At 33.4% G+C, this 22,301-nt stretch overlaps 2 protein-coding genes across 4 annotated transcripts; both read right to left on the bottom strand.

The window, feature by feature from the left end:
- Positions 1-10,295: 10,295 nt before the first annotated feature.
- On the bottom strand, positions 10,296-13,441 carry LOC129880071 (uncharacterized oxidoreductase At4g09670-like). Its single transcript, XM_055953915.1, has 2 exons — positions 12,883-13,441; positions 10,296-11,048 (listed from the first exon to the last, which is right to left on the bottom strand). The coding sequence occupies exons 1-2, from the start codon at positions 13,342-13,344 to the stop codon at positions 10,428-10,430; spliced, it is 1,083 nt and encodes a 360-aa protein (XP_055809890.1). The 5' UTR covers positions 13,345-13,441; the 3' UTR covers positions 10,296-10,427.
- A 2,499-nt stretch (positions 13,442-15,940) lies between these two features.
- LOC129880052 (NAC domain-containing protein 17-like) lies at positions 15,941-22,014 on the bottom strand. 3 transcript variants are annotated; one of them, XM_055953902.1, is made up of 4 exons: positions 21,545-22,011; positions 19,292-20,485; positions 18,772-19,008; positions 15,941-16,618 (listed from the first exon to the last, which is right to left on the bottom strand). In XM_055953902.1, exons 1-4 carry the CDS (start codon positions 21,747-21,749, stop codon positions 16,527-16,529), a joined length of 1,728 nt encoding a protein of 575 aa, XP_055809877.1. In that variant the 5' UTR covers positions 21,750-22,011; the 3' UTR covers positions 15,941-16,526. The 3 variants fall into 3 exon arrangements, with proteins under 3 accessions (XP_055809877.1, XP_055809871.1, XP_055809864.1); XM_055953896.1 differs by lacking the exon at positions 15,941-16,618 and having other exon boundaries at positions 17,649-19,008; positions 21,545-21,756; positions 21,861-22,014; XM_055953889.1 differs by lacking the exon at positions 15,941-16,618 and having other exon boundaries at positions 17,649-19,008; positions 21,545-22,009.
- Positions 22,015-22,301: the final 287 nt, after the last annotated feature.

Raw genomic sequence — 22,301 nt, 5'->3', positions numbered from 1 at the left:
GGATGGGCCTCACTTACAACCACCTCCTCAATAGGGACCTCTACTCTGGCAGGTGCTACCCACCATCTGCCCCTGCCTGGCCTACCTCTCTTGCCTCTCCCTTTGCCACGCCATCGAATGACTAGCTCTTCTTCGGGATCAACAGGAGATACTGGCCTGACACCATTTAACGTGTGTTAACCATCTGCGGCAAGAGAGTAAAAGCGATTAGATACCAATTTGGATCACCAGATACCAATTAGAATCAAGTTATAGCACAAAGGAAAGAAAATAGTCAAATTTTTCCTAAAATCTTGTAGCCTCTCGAAGAAAAGTACAGACGTCTCTGTACCATTCCGCAAGACACTACTATACTCATTTTGGTACGACGAGATCAACGAACATACGCTCTGATACCAACTTTATCACAATCCCAACCCGCCATGATTGGCACTCCCAATACTTATTCTAGTAGGAGAACCATTTCTATAGCCCAGCTTATCAACTTAAAAAATAAATATAAAAAACCTTGCAAAAGTAGGAATATAACCAGAAAATAATACTGAGTTCCCATAAACTCAGCCAACAATTTTAATCACTATGCAAATGCAGAAGTAAACACATCCTAGGAACTTAAATTCATCCGTACAAAAACTCTAACAAGTGTCAATATAAGAAAAGGGGAAACACTCCCCAAACAAAAATCAAAATACTAAAATAGTGTCTAAATATCTGAATCCCGAAAGAAGGACTGAGATTAATGGAAAAGTCTACGGCAGCATGATAGAATAGATCACCCTTGGACTTTGAACAAACTTCTAATATTTCAATTGAGGTCTCTCCGCAATCTGCTGAATATGTCCTATACTCAAAAAAAAGCAGAGCAAGAGTAGTATTAGTACACAAAAACAAAGGTGTACTGGTAGGATCACGCGGTTAGCTAGTAAGCGGATCATAGACAAGTAAATTCAATACAATAGGCATATACATATACAGAATAAGTCAACCAATCTCAAGTTCAACAATTATTCATCAATATCACAACTCAATAACTTTCACATGATATAACCTCACAATAGGGTCCTCTCAAGGGACCTATAAACAATCAACATTGTGTCGGAACGTGACACCCGATTCAAATATGTGTCAAAATATGACATCCGATCTAAATTATGTGTCGGAATGTAACACCCGATCCAAAGGTACCACAATCACAAATACATTTAGTATTTACAATATTTATATCACCAAGAATAAGTTCATCATACAAACAGGCCAGCAAGTGATCATTTCACATATAATCTAGCATGTTTTCCTATTCATATACATACATGTATATCATGAAGCAATTTAACAAGTATATGAAACACATACGAAAAAATAGACCATCACCTATCTCAAATTCAAGTTTCAACAACCTTACAATGCAAGAGTCTTTCCTTTTCAGGTTCGTTCTTCTCGTTCTTGGTCTAAAAAATAGTAAATACATATAAAGGATCATCACAATGGCCCAACTATCAGGAAATATAACATAATTTCACACCCTAGGCCAACCGTTGATCCCAACCTTACCCTAGGGCTAATTCCCACCATAGATTTCAAGTTCAAACCCTCCCCCAATAATTACCACACATACTTTCAAGTTTTTAAGAATCAAAGTATGAATCTAGGGAGTAAAAAACTTACCTTAAGCGTGGAAATCTGTGGGAAATTGGTAGAATTCTCCTTAGGTTGCCTCTTGAAGTTTTAGAAACTGATTTTTCAGAAAAAGACCATTTATGGACTTTTTCACGACTTAAGTCGCGACTGTCCCGTTCTGAAAGGACCCATCATGTTCTGGCGGGAATATTCTGGCTCTGACGGGATATGTGGAAATAGTGAGCTCAGATTTTGTGCTCCAAGCCCCCATTTCACAACACACCCCTTCCAAAGATGTATTAAAGTTATACCCTTCACGCCAAATTCGATTTCGAGAGTTTTGTTCGCCCGACTGCGATTCTGCAAAGCCGTAAATTCTCTGTATCGTCTTAGCTATCAGCCTATCTAATCAAATTATAGATTTTACCTTCCATCGGTCACATGATCGCTCTAGACTTCACCTGACTCAGAATTCATCCAAGTCTGGCCTAGGCTCAAATTTTTTGAAGTTACTACCTGAAGTTTTCTGGCCCGAAATCCTTCCCCATTGACCCATTCCTAACGATGGGGACAGGACATTACAATATAATATTTTTATTAGTATTAGCATAATAATTTATTTTTTGGATGTTAAAATTCGAAAAGTGTTTTTGAAAAAAATGGTTAAATTTTTATTACTATTCAAAAATATTTATTTTATTTTTAAAATAATGTTCAAACATCTCAACTTTCTAAATAAGCATGGTGAGTAGTTTTGACTTTTCAGAAGCAACTAACAAGGATCATGGTAGAGTGATAAGAACTTCATTTTTAATCAAAGATTTTGAGTTCGAATCTTTTTAGATATACAAAAATGTCTTTATTTGAAAAGCATTTTAAACCCCAATATAAAACTTCTCGGTGCAACACTTAATTAATTAATCAACTTCAATGTAGGTGTCAAACAGCGAATGAAAATTTTAAAACTAATAATTTAAAAGTTTGATTAAACAGACTATTAATTTATAATTATGATAGGAAGATGCTATTGGTAACAATGTATCAGTTTCAGCTTCTTAGGAAACATCAGCCAAAAAAGAAAAACATATTATACGATGGAAAATGACAACCTTGTTTACGATTAATGCGTTTCAAATTATAAGTTGATAGCTCTTTTTCTTGTGAAGTACAAGTCCTACCTTGTAAAGATCGATCCAATTTCATAATTTCAGCTACTTTATGATTTAATAAATATTAAATTTATATGTGGCGGTAGTAATACATTGCATAATTCAAGTGAAAAAGATCTCGTGATTAGAGCCTATTTTGAGAAGTAATATATATATAAAATTAATTACTTAACTCGATCATACGCTTTATCCATATTTAACGAGAGTCATATACTTTTGCTTTTTGTGGCTTTAATTTTATTCTTGAAAAGAAGTACAAATTCATCAAGAAAGTTCCATTAATCGTCATTGCAAATTTGTAATGAGTTTATATTGTATCCATCGTTGGTATAAATTTGTTTATACCATTAGTTTAGCTTGTTACAATAAATTGATCCTCAAACAACAAGAATTGTTATGAATGTAACTTGATAGGAACAAGTTATTTAATTTGTTGTCGTTAGTTAATTCTTACAATTATGTAAAGATTATTTATTTGTTAAGAATTTATGATCATCTTGTTCTTGCTCTTTCTTTGTAGTGAGTCTATTTTCCTCACACTTTAGCAACATTCATGAGACACTTTATATATGAGTAGATACTCGTTTCTTCACATGTTTGACTATTATTTTCTCCTATTTATCAAAGCTTCTACCTTATGTGTAACTATAATAAAAATGTTTTCATATATTTTTCGTGCTTATTTTTTTGAATTTGACATAATCCTAATTTTTAAAGGAATTCTTCTACATTCTTAAACCTATCTTAACTTGATCAACAGTCTTCTCCAGTTTACTATGAATGACTTGATTTCTTTACTGGTTGTAATGCACTCTTGATAGCAACTCTTTACTATCGATACATAAAATAACTAATTTCTTGTAGTATTTTGTTAGAAATATCTTGCGTTAAGAGTTAGGTTAGTAATTTGAAGTACAAACAATATGGACCAAAGGAAATATAATATTATTAGGGTTGTATATGTGTAATATCAACCTCACTAAGATGAGAGAAAATATCTAGTATACACACAATAATCAAGGTGCCACGAGCATTCCACATATTTCAACAAATTCACACACTCATTATGCACGCAAAAACACACATACACACACATATTCAAACCCCAACGTCCGATCCTAACTCAAAACTTCGTTTGGTTTCGTGAAATAAGCAATCTTATATTATTGCATTGTGTGTTTCTAGCTTTACGGGAAGTTAAATGGGCGGATTAGACGAAATATGAACGAGTCAAAATAGAATGAGCGAATTATTAAGTTATACAGATTGAAATAGCCTAACAGACAGGCATAACCCAACTCATTCAATCGTTACTAAGTTTTAATTTCTTTATTTATTTATTACTGATTTAAGTATATAATATATATTTTTATGCTATCAAGTACACATTTAAATACAAATACATAAGGAGAGAGGTGGGCAAGAGAGGAGGAGGGAGGCGAGCGAGACAGGAGGGAAGCGAGCGAAAGAGTTTGTGTATCTTAGATACATATTTATTACACTTACACTAGATGTATCTGGTATACCAAATACGTTCTAGATACATTATGAAATACAGATTCATAGGCAGAGAGGTGAGCGGTAGAGGAGAGGCAAGCGAGAGAGTCAGATACATGCAAATTCACTTGAATGTAGTGTATCTTGAACAAATTACACTTAATTTTGATTCAATGTATCCGAGATATATAGATGTATCTGGGGAACGAAATCTGACACAGATGGTAATTTCAAAAACTGACGAGAAGGCATGTAATTAGACCTTAAACTAGTGGAATTTGTGTTGTTTGCCCTTGAAAATTATCTTTTAAAAAGCACTCCCTCTACTTTTATGAATTTGAATGGATCAAAATAGGTTACTCGTCCAAATTTGAGTGAATTGAGCGAGTTATGTTTGCATGGGCTTATTTTGCCACTCTTACATAGTTATTTTCTCCGTTTTAATTTGATTGGTTTATTTTTCTTTTTAATCCATTCAAAATAAATATTTTTTTCTTTTTTATCAATTCTTTAACTTTTCACAAGATATATTTAAAACTTAATAAATTCTTATCACTCTTAGAACAATGGGACTTGAGCGTGCATGTCGGCGGGAGACCAGAATAAAAATGAGAGTAAATGACTTATTAGTAGCTTGATTCCGTGTTTTCTAAATTAAAGTGTTTACCCTCAACTTAATTAATTAATTTAAATCATAAACTAATCCCAAAGATTTGACATAAAAAGGGATCTTAATTTATTTACTTTTTTGGTACAAGAGATCTTAATCACCGTCCTAATAAAATTAGCAAGACTAATCTAGTATCTGCTAGACGCTAGTTGGCCAATTAAGGATATACACGAGCCTACTTTATGAAGTAAAAGTGTAATTTCTAGAGGTTGATGCATGTCCTCCATGCATAATGATAATAATAATATGTCAAACTCTTGAATGTTTGTTTTTCTTGGACTAGATATTTTTTTTTAGATGGGCTTATGGACAGTTATTGTCCAATAGCGAATCCAGAATTTTCATTAAGATTATTATTTATTATATTATTAGTTTAATTACTTATTATTTAAGTAGAATTTTCATAAATATTTTAGTCCTAAAATTTAATAGATCGAAATAACTACCATTTAAATAACTACATTTTGTAACTGAAGCTATAGCAGCTGTTCGTATAATTCACATATTCGTTTGTATAATTTTCTGTCAATATACAAATCCGTTTGTATAATTCGCTGGCAATATACAAATATGGTAAGTATACAAATTCTGTATTTATAAATTTTAGGAAATTTTCAGAATTTATACAAATCAATTGTATTAATATAATAATTATATAAATACTAGGGTAAGCATATACAAATTTTGAATTTATACACTTGGAGCTTAATTATACAAATTCTAGATATGCCCCTAGCAACTATAGCTATGTATATTAATTACTGGAAAATGTTAGTGGCAAGTAGAAATTAACTTAAACTATAGCTATGAATATTAATTACCTAGTATATGTTTGTTAATATGTGTCATTTCCTCATTATTTAATTATTTTATTTTATTTTTTATATTACCTTAACGTAGTTCTATCTCATACTCTATTTTTTCTTATAGGGTTATCATTCAAATTGTTAATGTGTGACATTATGTAAACGGAGAACGGTACGATCTATTTAAATATTGTATTTGCTAAAATAATATAGTACGATATAATACAATTTGATACTTTATGAATCAATACAACAACCATCCAAAGAAAGTGTAAGGTTTTTTTTTATTAAAATAAATAGTATCTGAGATTTGAACTTGAAACCTCAAGATAAATTTTGAACCTCATAATTATTGAGTTAACTTGTAGTCTTATATACTATGGATTCAAAATCTCTGTCTATGCACTAAAAAATATCTTAAATATACAATGTAATTTTTTGCCAAACGAATTTGAATGAACTAATGAACACCCTTGTCCCCTTCTAGTTAGACACCTGGATACACAATATGACTTTAAAAGCTTCGAGGCGATAATTTTAATTATTAATAATATTATACTATAATTCTATAACAAATAGTTTGATATGGTTCGTAATTTTGTTTGATTTCAATTTATGTGATACAGTAAGTTGATAATTGCGATTTGTTCGATTTTAAATTACGTATAATTCATGATTTTAACTTACTTATAATTCATTTTTAAATTCGAATTGACGTGTATGTTCATGTTCTGTGCACGTCCGCCCAGACGGCAGCTTTGTAAGAAGGAAAAAAAGGGCATGCAGTGTGGTGAGCAGTACAATTAGTGATTTTTTTAAAAATTATTTTTATTTTATTGGTGTTTGGTCATTCATTATGCTCTAATTAATTTCTTGAAGTTAGTATTTTTCACATGAATTATGATGGTTTACGTTACACATGAACTTTTAGATTAATCTACTTGGACCTCAAATTCCACCGGTGAATTCTCCATAAAGTATGCAACAAGGGATATCAAATTAGCAGGTTAAGTTAAATTTAAAATGAATTGAGTTAATTGTCTTTTATCATTTTAATTTAGAAAATTACATAATTAGACATACTTTACTATCATATAAACTACGGAAACAGAGGCAGCGAAAAAACTATTTATATATGATTAAAATATTTTTTTATGTATAAATAATAGATGTAGAACCTCCTTCGGCTAGTTCGTATGTCTACTTCTTCGGATTTTGAACCTTCTTATTGAAAATTCAGGCTTCGTCACTGTACGGAAAGGGGCTAAAACTACCCTTTAACTATTCAAAATAGAGCACATATACCCTTAAACTATATTCTGGCTCAAAAATACCCTTTCCATTATACTATTCGCCCACTTCTACCCCTTCATTTGACGGAATGAAATGTGACATCTCATGTGTATTAATTTACGCCACATAGGATCTCCACATAAGCACCCCACCCCACCCTACCCCATTAATTAAAAAGATCCAAACCTACCCATTAAAGACCCAAACTCATCCTTGACTCCCGTAGTTATGGTTTCCTTGACTCCCGTAGTTATAGCTGCCACAATTAATTTGCGGCAGCTTTTAAGCAACCCCATAACAATTTGCGGCAGTCCTTTTAAGCAACCTCATAACAATTTGCAGCAGTCAGACACCCCTGTTTGTTGGCCTGGCTTTAGGAAGAACACTTCAGCTACTTTCCAAGCATTTATTGATCACGTTGAACATACGATTATGTTGCTCTGCAGCTCATTTCAGGCCCAACCGAATCCATCTTCTTCCTAGAAAAGCACATGTTTGATCAGGCACCACATTTTTTTAATTTCCATTTTGGAAAATTAAACCCATCACCCTTTGTTAGCTATGTCTACTTGATAAAACCATAGTTTAGCAAATTAAATAGTCAAGTAATAGTTTGCTTAAAAAATGCTGCAAATTAATTGTGGCAGCCATAACTACGGGAGTCAAGGAAACCATAATTATGGGAGTCAAGGATGGGTTTCAGTCTTTTAATGGGTGGATCTGGGTCTTTTAATTGAGGGGTGGAGTGAGGTGCTTATGTGGAGATCCTACGTAACATAAATTAATACACACCACATTTCATTCGATCAAACGGAGGGGTAGAAGTGAGCCAATAGTACAATGGGAAGGATATTTTTTAGCCAGAATATAGTTTAAGGGTATATATACTCTATTTCAAATAGTTGAAGGGTAATTTTGACTCTTTTCTGTATAAACTATTATTACATATACTTTCAAAATATTATGTATCTTACCACTAATAGAGAATTTTTCTGTCATATATTGAGGAAGATACACTTAGATATATGTATTTTTGTTACCAACTACATTAAAATAGGGAGAGAGGTGAGCAAAATTCGTTATATATTACAGATACATGTGAATCACACTAGATGCACACCAGATACATGTTCTGGTGTGATTCGCATCTATCTGGAATACTTGATACATAAGAGAGTGGCGAGCGAGATGAGAGAGAGGCGAACAAAATTTGTTATGTATCCCTGATACATGTGAATCCACTTGGATACAATATATTTAGAACAAATTACACCTAATTTTGACTCACATATCTCGAGATACATGTATTCGGACGTATTTAGACGCACCAAAATCTGATAAGATATGTAATATTGCAAATTAAAATGTATCTAAGTAATTCATTCCTAAACTAGCTAGTGGAATTTATGTAAATTTCCCTTTTAATTTTGAACACATATTTATCCCTAAAACATTAATTCTCCTATTTCCACTCTTATTATCTTACGTGATGTCTACCTAAATTTTTTCCCTCAATTTAAATTCTTCTAATGCGACCAACCCATATATATACCCGACCTACTAACCAAATATACCCAAATTGGTCAATTTTTGGTGCATTATTAGCACCATTTTCAGCAACAAAAGATCAAAATTGACTAAATCCTATATTATTTATCTTGCGTATAATTAAGGGATCATTGGTAGTTCAATTTTTTTTAAAGTTTCCCTCAAACCAACATATCTTATTTATGATTAAAGTGATATCGTGATAACCAATAACCGTTTCCACCAAACTTAATTTTCTGTTGGAGTCCATTAAAGTAAACCTTATTTCTTGTATACATTTGCGTAACTCAAAGGCAGAGTCTTGGAAATCCAAACCTTTAAATTCACTTTCTAATTAAACTAATGAGTACCCCTTTGTTCGTATGTATCTCTGCCATATTCCACACGACCTAGTGATTTATTCTAGATTAGTCTACGAGTGAAACGAGTTGTCTAACCTATTTCAATCAAGCAGTAAGAGCAATAAGTAAAGAACACAATATTTTTACGTGAAAAACACCAGCTAAAAGGTGTGGAAAAAAAACCACGACTTGTACATTTACAAGATTCAACTCCAACTTCACAAAATCAATGAGTGTCGATAGAATTCAAATTACAACTCGTGCAATCCTAGGAACTATAATCAACCAGATCATCGAACCTACTTCAAGTTATGAATTCAGATTACACCTCTTGCAATCTTAGAAACTAACTCTAATTCCTAAACTTCAACATGTCAATGTATGTGTTCCCAAGTCTTCGAGTTATCCCCACTGAACTAATATTATATCAACATTACAACTCAATGAGCACTTCAAATATATGAATGCTAAAAATCTTAGCCTAACTCTGTACTAGGATCTAGTTTTTCAATATTCTAGTAGCACTTGCGAAGTCAATTTTTCAGTTGTCTTTTTTGCTCTGTAAGTCACGCCTATTTTGAGTGACTGATCTTCTATTTTAAGTACAACTCTTCAGAGAGTTATCGTTCAATTGAAACTCACCATCAACTTGAACTCTCTTTGCTTATAGTTCTACTTCCAGTGAAACTCTTTCTTCAAATCAAACTCCTTGCCTCTTTATACACTTTCTTCAAATCAAACTCATTGCATCTTTAGTGTTGTAGACAAACTCCAACTCTTCAATTCAACACAGGTTTGTTTCCTTGAGTTTATCAAGAAACTTCCTTCTTCAAATCAAACTCCTAGATTATTGCACACTTGTCTTTATTCATTAGTAATCTTGCTATGAATTCAACTCCTTGGGACAGTGTATCTATGAACCAGCTTGACTATTTCATATTACTTTATCAATTATCAAAACTGCATAGAACCCGAGTACAATATAGTATTGCTTGTAATGAAAAAAAGCCATGTCTTACAAGCAAGAAGAAGAGATATACTTATAGTCTAAACCCTAAATAATATCTTGTGTGCTTTAAATCACTAGTAATGATCATGATATACACGTTTGAGCTGTTATATACTGTTATATACGTGGTAGAAAACTGTTGGAGCAAACCTGACTTGTGCATGGGATATGGTAATATTCACTGTATCGTTCCTCGTTTTTGCACTATGAATTACAAGCCAAAACTAACACAAATTGCCTGAATACTTCTTGTCTATAAAATATTGAGTTCAATTAAGCAGATAAAACAGTGAAGTAACAGAAAAAAAAATGTAAAGCAAGGTTCTAAAGTTCACATACTGATCATGTTCATAATAAAAGTTGGATTATTTATTGGATGCAGCCATAGAATTAAGGATGTTCAAACCAGATACATAAAAAATTTAAACATTAAAACATCAATTTATAGAAGACCCCAAGCTGTGTGATACCTAATGATCAACTTACAATCTCCACAGCTTCGAAACCTTTTTGGATCGATGCCTTGACAGCATCCAAAACCAGAGTTGTCTTCCTACTAAGAGTTGGCCACTTCTTCTCAGGTTTCGCGCCATCATTTTTAATACTTTCAACCAGCTTACAGAATTCCCTCACCATGAGAGCTTCTTGGGGAATGTCTGTCATGACCGTGTGCTCGCTTGGTTTTGGCTCCCATCCTGTTACGAGTTCTTTAAATCCAGATTCTACTGATGAGATAAATGAAGCTTTCTTCTCCTCGAAAGGGATGATAAAGTCGTGAAGGTGCAACGTTCCCTTCGTTCCAACAGCTGTTAAATCCATTGTCAAGTTGGATAGGAAAGAGCAATGAAAAGTTCCTATCTTCCCGTCTTCCCACGATAAAGAAGCACCACATGAGATAATCACTCCTGCCTTGTTGAACACAGGGTTGCGTAAAGCAATTACTGATTTGGGAAGCTCAAAATCAGCAGCCCACAAAATTCCTCTAATGCAATACCACCCAACGTCACCAAGAGCACCAAGAGCATCAAGATCTGGTTTTGCACGAATGTCATTTTCGAGGAAGTTTTGATCAGCAGCAAAGGTGAAACAAGTGTTCACCTGCAGAACTCATTAGATATCAACTTCAGCAAAAGAGTGTGTGGTTGTATAAATGAAAGCAAAGAGCAAGAAAAATACTTAGCGAATCAATGCCTATGAAACACTTTTGTCAAAAGAACATCAACACAATAAGATAATCAATGGATCTGATACTGGAATAAAAAGCTAGTACAGGTGAGCATGTAAAACTCCAACCTAATTACGATGCCAGAGAGATTTTGAGGTCTCTAGTGCAACTAGGTCATAGTTTGCAAAATCGATAAAAGGGAGTTTTACGATAACCAACTCAAAAGGAATGTGGAGGTCTAACAGAAGAACAGACAATCTAGTTTTCACAATAAAATGAGAGATGGAACTACCTTGAAAGGTTTGAATAACCACTGCACCACATATAACAAATTCCAAGAATGTGTGCAAATTGGTAAACTTCAACCACTATAAACCCTCAATTGACTAAAGATCAAGTCCCCTCAACTCCATCAAGTGCATAAAAAGGTTTAGCTGTTTCCCTACGGCAGATAAACACGAACACTAAACCTAGCCCCGGTCCTACCAGTAGGGAACGGGGTCACAAACAGTCAACTTCTTGGTTTAAGAATAAGTACTGTATCCAAATAGCAATTGTTGATACACATTACTTTACACCTCTGGCTAATATTTAGCCAAAAACTGATGATTTATCCGACAACTTGATACTTTGCTCAACAACATCTATGCTTTTGCTGACTATTCTTTCTTTTCAACATGATGAAACATTCTAGTTTAGTTTAGATACATTCAAATCCTCCTACCCATTCCCCAACATGATAACTATTAATCAATTAATCAACTATGTTAAATCAGCATCTCGGCGTCTACAGGGGCGGATGTAGAGTATGACTTGTGAATTTGACTAAATTCAATAGCTTTGGCTCGAACTATGTATATATGTCAAAAGATCCACTAAATAACTATGATAAAATCCCAAACTCAAACCCGTAATACTCAAATTTTGGATCTACCTCTGTTCTGGAATACACTAACCCTCAAGCACTACAACTTCAAGCCCCTGCTCCTCTAAAGATAAACTTACTTTACCCAACTCCCCTTCTTGACAAAAAGGGAGAAATCTCCAACCATACACTTAAATAGCGTTTGGCAATAGATCTTGGATCAAATTTTGAAAAATTTATCTTCAAATATTTGTTTGGCCATGAAATTTTATCAGATTTTTGCTAATCTTCAAGTAATATCAAGTTCAGACCAGTTTTTAGGAGAAATTTCAGTTTTGCTCACAAAACTTCAATTCTTTTCGAAGTAAAATGCATGTCCCAACACAACTTCAAGTTCAAAAAATCGCAAACTTCAAAAACTCAAATTTTCAAGTTTCAATCTCAAATTTCCAAATTTCAACCTCAAAAACAAAAAATTTCAAGTTGCAACATCAAAAACTCAAATTTTCAAGTTTCAACTTCATAAACTTAAATTTCAACTTCAAAAACTCAAATTTTCAAGTTTCAATCTCAAAATTTCAATTTTTCAAGTTTTAAGTTCAAAATCTATGATCCAATGCCAGTGGCTATAATAGAAAAAAGAAAACAAAATAGAGACCCTCCCTCCTTGATGTCATTTTATCTCACTAATGTTTACCTTATCAGTTCCTCAACAGCAATTTTTATTTTCATCCTATAAGCTCACCCAAAAAACAATTATCAGGCCTGCATTACAGAGAACAAGCCATATATTTTGCTGAAAATCCGACTTAAACGATAAGATAAGGAAAACAATTTCACCAAACCATATAAATTTCAACAAAACTACAAATCAATCAGCAATAAAACTCTCTCTCACATACTGATTTGAGTTCCCCAAATTTCTGCGAATTGGAAAGAAATTCTCTCATCTTAGCCGTCCTCGGATGATGCATCCACATAGTACCATCCATAAACTGCACTCCATTAGATTCACAAGCCTCTAATATCACATCCACTTCTTCAACATTCAACCCTACAGGCTTTTCCAGCAACAAATGCTTCTTTTTCTGGGCAGCAAGAACAGCCCATTTGATATGAAGGCTTGTCGGTAAAGGCACATAAACCGCATCAACATTTGCATCGTCGAGAACTTCTTCGTAGCTACCGTACACTTTCGCCGTCGCCGGGAAATTGTTGTCGGAGGCGAATTTTTTGGCTTTGTCGATTGAACGGCTGCCGACGGCGTAGAGAGTAGCGGTTTGTGAAAGGAGTATAGCACGTGATACTTTTCGTGCGATATCTGCACAGCCTAAAATTCCGATGCGTATGGTGGAATTTGCCATTTTTGAGTGAAGTGTTTGACCGATTATTGTTCAGTTAACAGCTGACGTTATAGGGACAAATGCTACAAATGCTATCCACACTGTGTAATGCACCCAAAAAAAATAATCTGAAATTAATCAAACTTTAATAAAAATTTCGAACATTCAAAAAAATCAATATGTGCACTTGCCTGTTGTAGAGGCATCTTATTATTAATATCGTAATAATTGAGAAATAAAATAGTTTTAATTATTAGGGATCATTTGATTTAAATACAAGTTATAATAAAATTAATTTTTATTTATTATTTGGATTGTTATATTTAAAATAATATGCTGCATAAATTTTAAGAATAAGTTATTTGTTTACAAAATTATCCTTCACTTTATTTAATTTTTTATATTTTCTTTGCAAGTTTTAGTTATTCATTCTTAAAAATAAAACTTTCATCGTATATAACTTAAATATTTTTGTGTGTGCATCCTCATTATGGTACCATATGTATTTAAAAATAAAATTTTCATCTTATTTAGCTTAAAAAATAAAACTTCATATTAAATTGTTAAAGTAAAAGAGGATTTATTATTTATATCACTTCATTTAAGCACATATCACTCTTAAATTGTAAAATATTAAATTTTTATTTTAATTATATTGATATATAAAATACAAACTTTCAAGTGACTAAAAGAATATATAATTAAAAATATGTAATTTAGTAGTAGAGAAATCAAAACATAAATAAACATAAGAATTAGTCAAATAAATTAATAAATAAAAATTACATATTGTATAGTGTAATTTTTTAATAAAAATAAGTAGTGAAGGTTGTGAATGTTATTGTACATGATATTAATAATAATGTGAATACACATGAATGTGAAAAGTGATATATAAAAAGGGTTTAAATGAATATTTTTGTCATTTTCTCTATTTATCTCGGGATAAGTTATCCCGAACTTGCCAATCAAACAACAAATCAAGTGGCACTATAATTTAATCTAAACACTATTTGATACTATCCTTCACACCAAATAACCCTTTATAGTAGTATCTTTTTTATGTGGTTATTTATTTTATTATTGTCTTATTTAAATATTGACATTAACATGAACCTATATTATTAATTTTAGATTTGCTTTTTGTCAAAACTGGGGGAAATTGATTTTGGTATTTTAATATGTCAACAAATATCGATACAAAATGATGACATTTTGGGTGTGTTCGGGAAAATGTTTTTTTGATGTTCCATGGTAAAGAGAAAATATATTCTCCCAAAAATCGTTGGTATTATTTAGGCAAATGCTATGTACTCCCAAACCCCCTTTTGCCCCTTTTTCTGCTGAGGCACAATATAAACAACATAATCGTGAAGAAGGGAGTGACACCAATAAACGCAATTGCACTTTTGATCGAGTTCCCTTTAGTATTATTACGCTCAGATAGTACATTAATCGCACACAAGGATGACTGATCCTTCAGCGCTATCGCGTTAATTTATCATTTTTACAAAAAAATCTTATTTTGATTATCTCAATCACATAAACTTGTAGAATTGAAGTAAATCATGATAAAATTCATTATTTTCTCAATAAAACGTCGAAAAAATCTAAGCTTAAAGAAGAGATAAGTTGATAAATACCAACTTATCAGGATTAATCCTTCCAATTTTTAACAGAAAACACTACAAGAATTCTCTACATTAACAATTATGGATCCATCAGACAACAATCTCTACATGAACTTTATAGTAAGCTTGGAGTTTCATAATTGTCAATTTAGAGGGATAATAGAGAACAACATAATTTAGGATTAGAATATAAAATTCTAACATTAATATATTTACAATAGATTAATTTGATATAATTTATGCTTAAAGGATAAAATTCTAAAAAATATATTGTCAATAATATGGGAGATGGAAGAGAATAGGTCCCATTAATTAATAAGGGGTTGTCATGTTTCCAGCTGCAATAAGAAATCGGGACAACCCATACCAACAAGAATTGTGGTAGAATGGTAAGTTCTCAGGTCTCCGATTTGAGTTTTTCTGAATATGAAATCGCCTTTGTTAGAAAACACTTAATCAAAAAAAATATATTAAAAAAATAGGATCAACCCTGGCCATCAATGTAAGCTACATCCTTTACTGCTACTAGTTTGTTTTGATAAAATCTCTCATTGACAATAAGCTATATCCTTCACTACTACTTAAATTATTTTAAAGAAATAATTAACTTAAATGATCGTTCACCTAACCGCTTAAATTAAAATTAAAAAAGGAGGTATAATACTAGTATATATATATATATGATTCATAGATAATCATGTATAATAAATGTATAATTTATTTATACAGATTATGAAAAGTAAATAGTGAATCCGACTGATTATTTATATAGAGATCCCTATATTTAATAGCTATTTAGTTGGAAAATTTTAGTAGCTTAATTAGTTGATTACTTGAACTCCCATCTTGTTGGTGAAAGTTCGACTGCCAAGTAATACCTATATCCACCATTAAAAACATAAATACACATAAACCTATATCCATAATTAAGTATAGTAGATTAGTAGTACATAATTAGAATCTATTGATAAAGTCAATTTTAAAATTCTTTGCGCGGGTTCCACAATGGAATTTTTAACTCGTTTTTAATCCCATCTTTAATTATTGGAATTTGGATGTCAAAACATTTGTATTAACGCTATGATCATTTATTTATTAACGTGGCAGCGATTGGAGACGGTTCTCTGCGTTCGCTCATGCCCCGACAATGCTCATGATTTCCTTACTAGTTAAGCATCTAATAATAGTATTTTATATTGCTGACCCTCATCTCCAAGCATAAAAAAACTTTATAATTAAAAAAAAGAAAGTTGAGGTTTTCCTCTTCTACGTATCAACAAACTAAACATTTTCTTTCTTTCAAGGGTTATTGAAAAGTTCTTTTCTTGTTTTGCACAAAAAAGAGATTCTTGAATACATGAGAAAGAAAAATAGTGAAGTGGCAACAATAGGGTGCATAATAGGAGTCTGTGCCATATGTTCAGAAGGTTGTAGATTTGCAAGGCTATTACTTATAAAGCTAAGTGCAATTTTTCATGGCAGGGGTGCAGAGGGAAGATCTGGTTGAAGCAACGCCCTCAAATGGACCATGCAGTGCACCATTCAAATTTAGTCGAAGCTCCAATACAGGTTCTAAACACCGAAGAGAAAACCAAAAAAAATAAAATAAACAAGTGGCACCACGTGGAGCGATGCCTTGGGAGTCTCAGGCGGAGATTCTCCAGCTGCCGGAAAATGTAAATGAAGATGAAATCAAGTGTCACAAAGATGAACAAGTTTTGAGAAATGTTAAGAACTATAGATGTTGAATACTAGAGTATGTTGAACTTTGGCTGTGCGAATAAAATACCAAATATCCCTATAGTTGTGTCTAGGCTTCATGTGTGTAATACTGAAATAAAGACTAGCAATTGCAGTAATTATATTACTCTCTTCATCCCATAATAATTGTCACAGGTCAATTTGACAACTCCATTATATTGTAATATTTTGTTGCTTCTCACACTCTTTGTTAGATAATCTGATTCCGCTTCAAAATAGTTTAATTTAGTGAAGTATTATAAAAAATATAAGTGTGTAATTGAAAATACAGTTATAATCCAAAGGGGATTTTATGCCCTTCCCTATGTATTTCATAGGATCACTACATCAACCACCAAATAGAAAATTCGCAAAAAGAATGTTCTTTTTTTGTGGGAGAGGGAGTGGGGGGGTGGGGGTGGGGGGGGAGTATGAATAAAGAGAATTTACCCAAAACATATCCTATAATGTCTGTCTTAACTCTTAACACACTAGATTATGAGTCTCTCAAGTGCAATTAAGAGGTGTCCCCACTATTGAACTTTTTTCCAACTTAGAATTGAAGAAAGCACATTTGCATTTCTAAATAGAGAAAAGGGAGACATATCAGTACTGCTAATACCTGTGATAATCAATGACAAACACCAAAGAATTTATTTATTTATTTATTGATTTCCCACCTGGTGTTCATTACCGGTCCCACATTGGAGGTAAGCGCACCTTAACAAAGGTGAGATCATACCCAAAGCTCGAATACGATACTCTGGTTAGGGATGAAAGTTAGGGATGAAAGTGTACTTACCACTTCAACACACCCTTGGTAACACCAAACAATTTTTACACACTAGAAACTCCAAAACTCAGAAGTTCAAAACACTTCAGTTAAGTTAGTTGCTTCTCCAGTTTAGGGTATGACAAAGACCACGAATTGAACATAATTTGCAGTAAAAACTATGAGCTGAAAGATAAACACTTCATAGCAAGCAATTTAACAAAGAAAAAGTAGCAGGTAGTAACTTGATTATACAGCTGTGCATAAATTATGTTGCATAATCAAGACAAGTTAAAACAATCTCCCCCCGCGTAGCGAAAACAAGGAAGCACCAAACCAAATTTACCTGACCAAATAGGCCAACCTGTCCAACCTATAAACAAGAAAACTAAACACAAAATCAAATTTCAAGCCACATCGAACCTTCCAAATCAGAAATCAACTTGGACTCACCTAAATTAAATCCAATTATTTTCACACCTGCAAATCATAACTCTAAAAGCAAAGAAAAACTGATTATGACATAATCTCAAAACTTCAGTCAAATTGCCAATTGCATAATTCCTTTGTTCTTCTGTTCACTTGAGGGAATTTTCCTAATGTTATTTTTTCCTTTTTGTTCCTAATTTAGGGTGGGTACAAGGGGTCATTTGGCTGCTAGTTAGAGAGGAGTTATTCATGTATTAAAAACTAGCATACCTTTGTAAGTTATTTGGTTACGAAAATGAGGAAAAATAATACTCATGTAGAATCTAGCATAAAGTATACAATGTTTTGGTTGATTTTTTCTCTTTATACATAAAACATAGCATTGCTAATACAATGCAAGGTTCATGTTTTTCTTTTCTACATAACTAATACATGTACATAACTAATACATGTATAAGTTATGAGAGAACCTATGTATTATTTTATGCAAGGTAGAAAGTGGAATGACTAATACATGAATAACTAAATCATGTATAACTTAACCCTGCATAACTAATATTTGTGTTACTAATACCGGCATAACTCTAACCAGCAACCAAACAACTACTAAGGGAAAGAGGGAATTTAGACATCATACTTACAAGTAGATTTTGTTATACCCATAGAATGTATGCGCTGTTTGTCATTGATTCTGGCAAGATGACAGATGATAGAACATCAAATTGTCTTTGCATATTTAAGAGGATATGTGTCTCCTCGAGACATCAACAAATATTCCTACTAACACACATAAGATTGCACAAAGTATTCCAAGAAAAGAAAAATAAAAAACCCCATTCTTAGAGCAGCGTGAACTTCTTGAAGTTGCTGTATTACCTGCCATAACATTCATGTTCCTGGCGTTTATTCTCATCCTACTAAAGCTAGACATGCGCTTAAAGGCACTATTAACCACAGGACTTTCAGCAGCTATGGCAGGAGCGGTAGGTATAGAATCCACGAAGGCCCACAACTGAGAAGATAACCATGATGGTGTACCATCATCCTGATTGGGTAGCTGATTCTGATTTGCGCCCATAGGATGATTTGCCAAATAACTATCATATACAACACCTAAAACATTGCCAAAACTTGCAAAAATTAGCAAAAAAAATCTAACGCCAATATATTAGCAGCAGCAGAGCTCTTGCTGGCTCAAACTCTCCCATTTCCACTTGGGCAAAAGAGTTCTCGCCATGCTGAAGATGACATGGTTATTCTTATACCATCATCTGCCAAGAGCTCCATAGAGTCAGATCACATAGAAAATGTGTTTTATGAAAATCTTGAAAGTATCATTAATACAGCATAGGCCAAGCAAAAGTTGCATTATAGCTGTTTGAGATCATTTGGGTACCTGAAGTAACTGGAGGAACAACCAACTGATTTGCCTCGCTGGGGTTAGAGATGTTGAACCTTTGATCATGTGTCCACAGTTGATTGCTAATTTGTTCTCCATCATTCAAATACATTAGCTGGTTGTTCATCATTTCATGCTGAAAAGTGCTTATATACGTTGTAGAAGCAGGGTTTACAGAATCATTCACAAAGTTGTTCATGTATGGTTCAGTAATTGGCCCCACTTCAGTTGTTCTTATATCATCAAGAAGCAAGGGTGCATCATGATACAGGTCAAACTCTGTCAACCCATCTAAATAATCGAATTGCAAATCTTCGAAGTTTACAGCAGGCTTATCAAAGTTTTGACCACTTGGTCCTGCCTCATCAAAGTTTTTACCCAGCTCCGGGATATCAAAGTTCTGAGTGCCTGGCTCTGGACCAAGAAGGTCATCAATCTCCAGATAATCTTCAAGGAAATCCTCTTCCACCACATGTAGCTGCTGTTCATAAATAACAGGAGCAGATGTGACTTCTGGTGCCTCGTGTAACTGCAGCTGTGATGTGCCTGACTGTGTCAAGTCAAAGCTTTCCTTTGCTGGGGCAATCACCACACTGTGGTTGGGAAAATTAACTTCCTTTGCTGAATTATCCAGCAAGGTACTTCGAGTTTCTTCCTCATGTACACGCTGCTCCAGTGCATAATCATAATCTGCAGAAAGTGGCTCCATAAGCACAGGCAACTCCTCAAGTCCACCATCCACAGAAGGAGCTTCATTAACATGCTTAGTGGAATTATCCTGATGGACAAATCCTTTGGCACTTGGACATTCATCATCAGCCCATTCCTCTTCTCTAAAAGGTGCACCATACTGCTCACCATTCTTAGGCCCAGAGCCACTCTTCTTAAATACCTTGTAAAGCGCATAGTAGTCCTGGGCATTTTCACATTTTTTCAGCTCTTCTTCATCCATGGTATACTCATGCATTACCCAGTCTGTCCGTTCACCTACTGGTGCTCGGCCTTTATAAAAGACTAGGGTCTTCTTAACTCCAACAGCACGAGATTTGCACGTAATAGTTCGATCCTTTCCCGTAACTTTCCAATGTCCGTGCTTTGTTGCCCTGTTTGACCGTGCTCCATTAGGATACTTTCGATCTCTGGGGCTAAAGAAGAACCACTGCCGGTCCCCAGTTTTCAACTTAGATAGATCTGCAGTTCAAATAGCAAACCCATGAGTAGAATATTCAAAAGATTAAAAAAGGTCATGAAACGCTATCTACCACAATATGATTTTACAGAGCAGTACCAGTTAATTGTAGAACAATTTACAAGTATGAATAAGATAAGGGTTACGAAGGAAACCAAAAGAGAGAAAAGCAAACAAAACACAAAGAAAGCGAAGAATTTGGGGTTAACAGCATTCAGAATGATCACATTTACATTTGATAACCAAAGGTAAAGAAATGAATGTCTAAGACTGGTTCTGACATTTCTGGACTTCCACATAATCTCCCTCAACACAAGATCATGCGAGATCATAATTCTCATGTGTTTTTAAGTCCATACAAATTCGATTAAATTTTTGGTTTTGAAAAAAAGCATATACAGCTGAAGCTAACCCCCAACCCATACAGAAAGGAGAAAACAAAAACAACAACAACAAATTCAAGAAATTAGTCCATAAACACACATCCATGAAGCAATTTCAAGTAATCTAATTTAACAAATGATCCTGTATAAACAAACAAACAACTTTGAAGCTCAATTACACAGCAATAAACCTATAAGCACAATAAACTCATCACAGCAAATATATAATGCATAATAATTATGAACATAGAGGTTCATATATAGAACCTATCACTTATGGCGGAGCCTGGATTTTCACTAAGGGGATTTGAAATATAAAAAGTACACACAAGAGGCCAACGGGGGTCAACATCTAATATATATATATATATATATATACATAAATTAACTATATAAAAACGGTGTAATTTTCCTCTGAAAGGGTTCATCCGAACCCTCTAGCTCCGCCCATAGGTAATTATTGTTGCTCTAAAGAGAATTAACGAACCAGACAATGCAATCAACACAAGAAAAATCACTACAGCACATAGATAAATCACAACCCTCAACAATAAACAGCTCAAAAATCACAAAACCAAACACAAAGAAAATCAAAACCCCTGATGATCCGATCAAGTCAACGACCCAAAAACACCAAGAAAATCAAAACCCCACTTCAAAAATCATATCATATCATACCAGGCAAGTCCTCCGGATCCCATTTGTAAACATCAGTCTCAGCGATTGCATCAAGCAGAATCCTCTTCCGGCAGATCTTCTTCTTCAAGTAGTACAGAACAAGTTCCTCATCTGTTGGATGAAACCTAAACCCCGGTGGAAAAACATTCTTTGATGATGCAAAACCGGCAAAAGAATCCGAATCAGATAACCCAAACATCTTCATCTCTTCACTAATCAAAAAATTACAACCACAAAATGGTTCAGTAACCAAAAGGGTATCCTAAAAATATGAATTTGAGAGTAAATGTAACTCAAAAATGATCAAAATTGAAACCTTAGAAGATGAAACAATGGATGATGAATCGAATTGGGACAAGTGGTTTAGTCAAATAAAGAGGAAAAAAATAGTAGCCGCCCGCCAGGGTAATTGAGGAAAGTTCTTGGAATTTATATGGAGCTACGTGTTTGGTGCGACTGAAGTCAGTGAGCCTTTTGGATTACGGATTAAGCTTTTTGTTTTCTTCCTCTTTTACAAGAGCCGTGGTGGACTTTATACTTTAATGTGGAATTTATTTTAATCAAGCTTTAATATAATTATTGAATATTAAATGAGAAACAAAAAAAAAAATCCATAAAAATAAAGCCTGATTAATTTTAATTTGTATCAAATAGTTCTCATTTGAGAATAATGCTTTCTACTAATAATTTTTTCATATTCAAAATTTGAAATCAATTTTTTTAATTAAGGAAGAAGTAGTTCATTCACTACATTACA

Source organism: Solanum dulcamara, chromosome 1, assembly GCF_947179165.1.
Source record: "Solanum dulcamara chromosome 1, daSolDulc1.2, whole genome shotgun sequence".
Classification (NCBI taxonomy): domain Eukaryota; kingdom Viridiplantae; phylum Streptophyta; class Magnoliopsida; order Solanales; family Solanaceae; genus Solanum; species Solanum dulcamara.
Note: the sequence above shows the minus strand (reverse complement) of the source record. Positions and strands in the feature narration are given on the sequence as shown.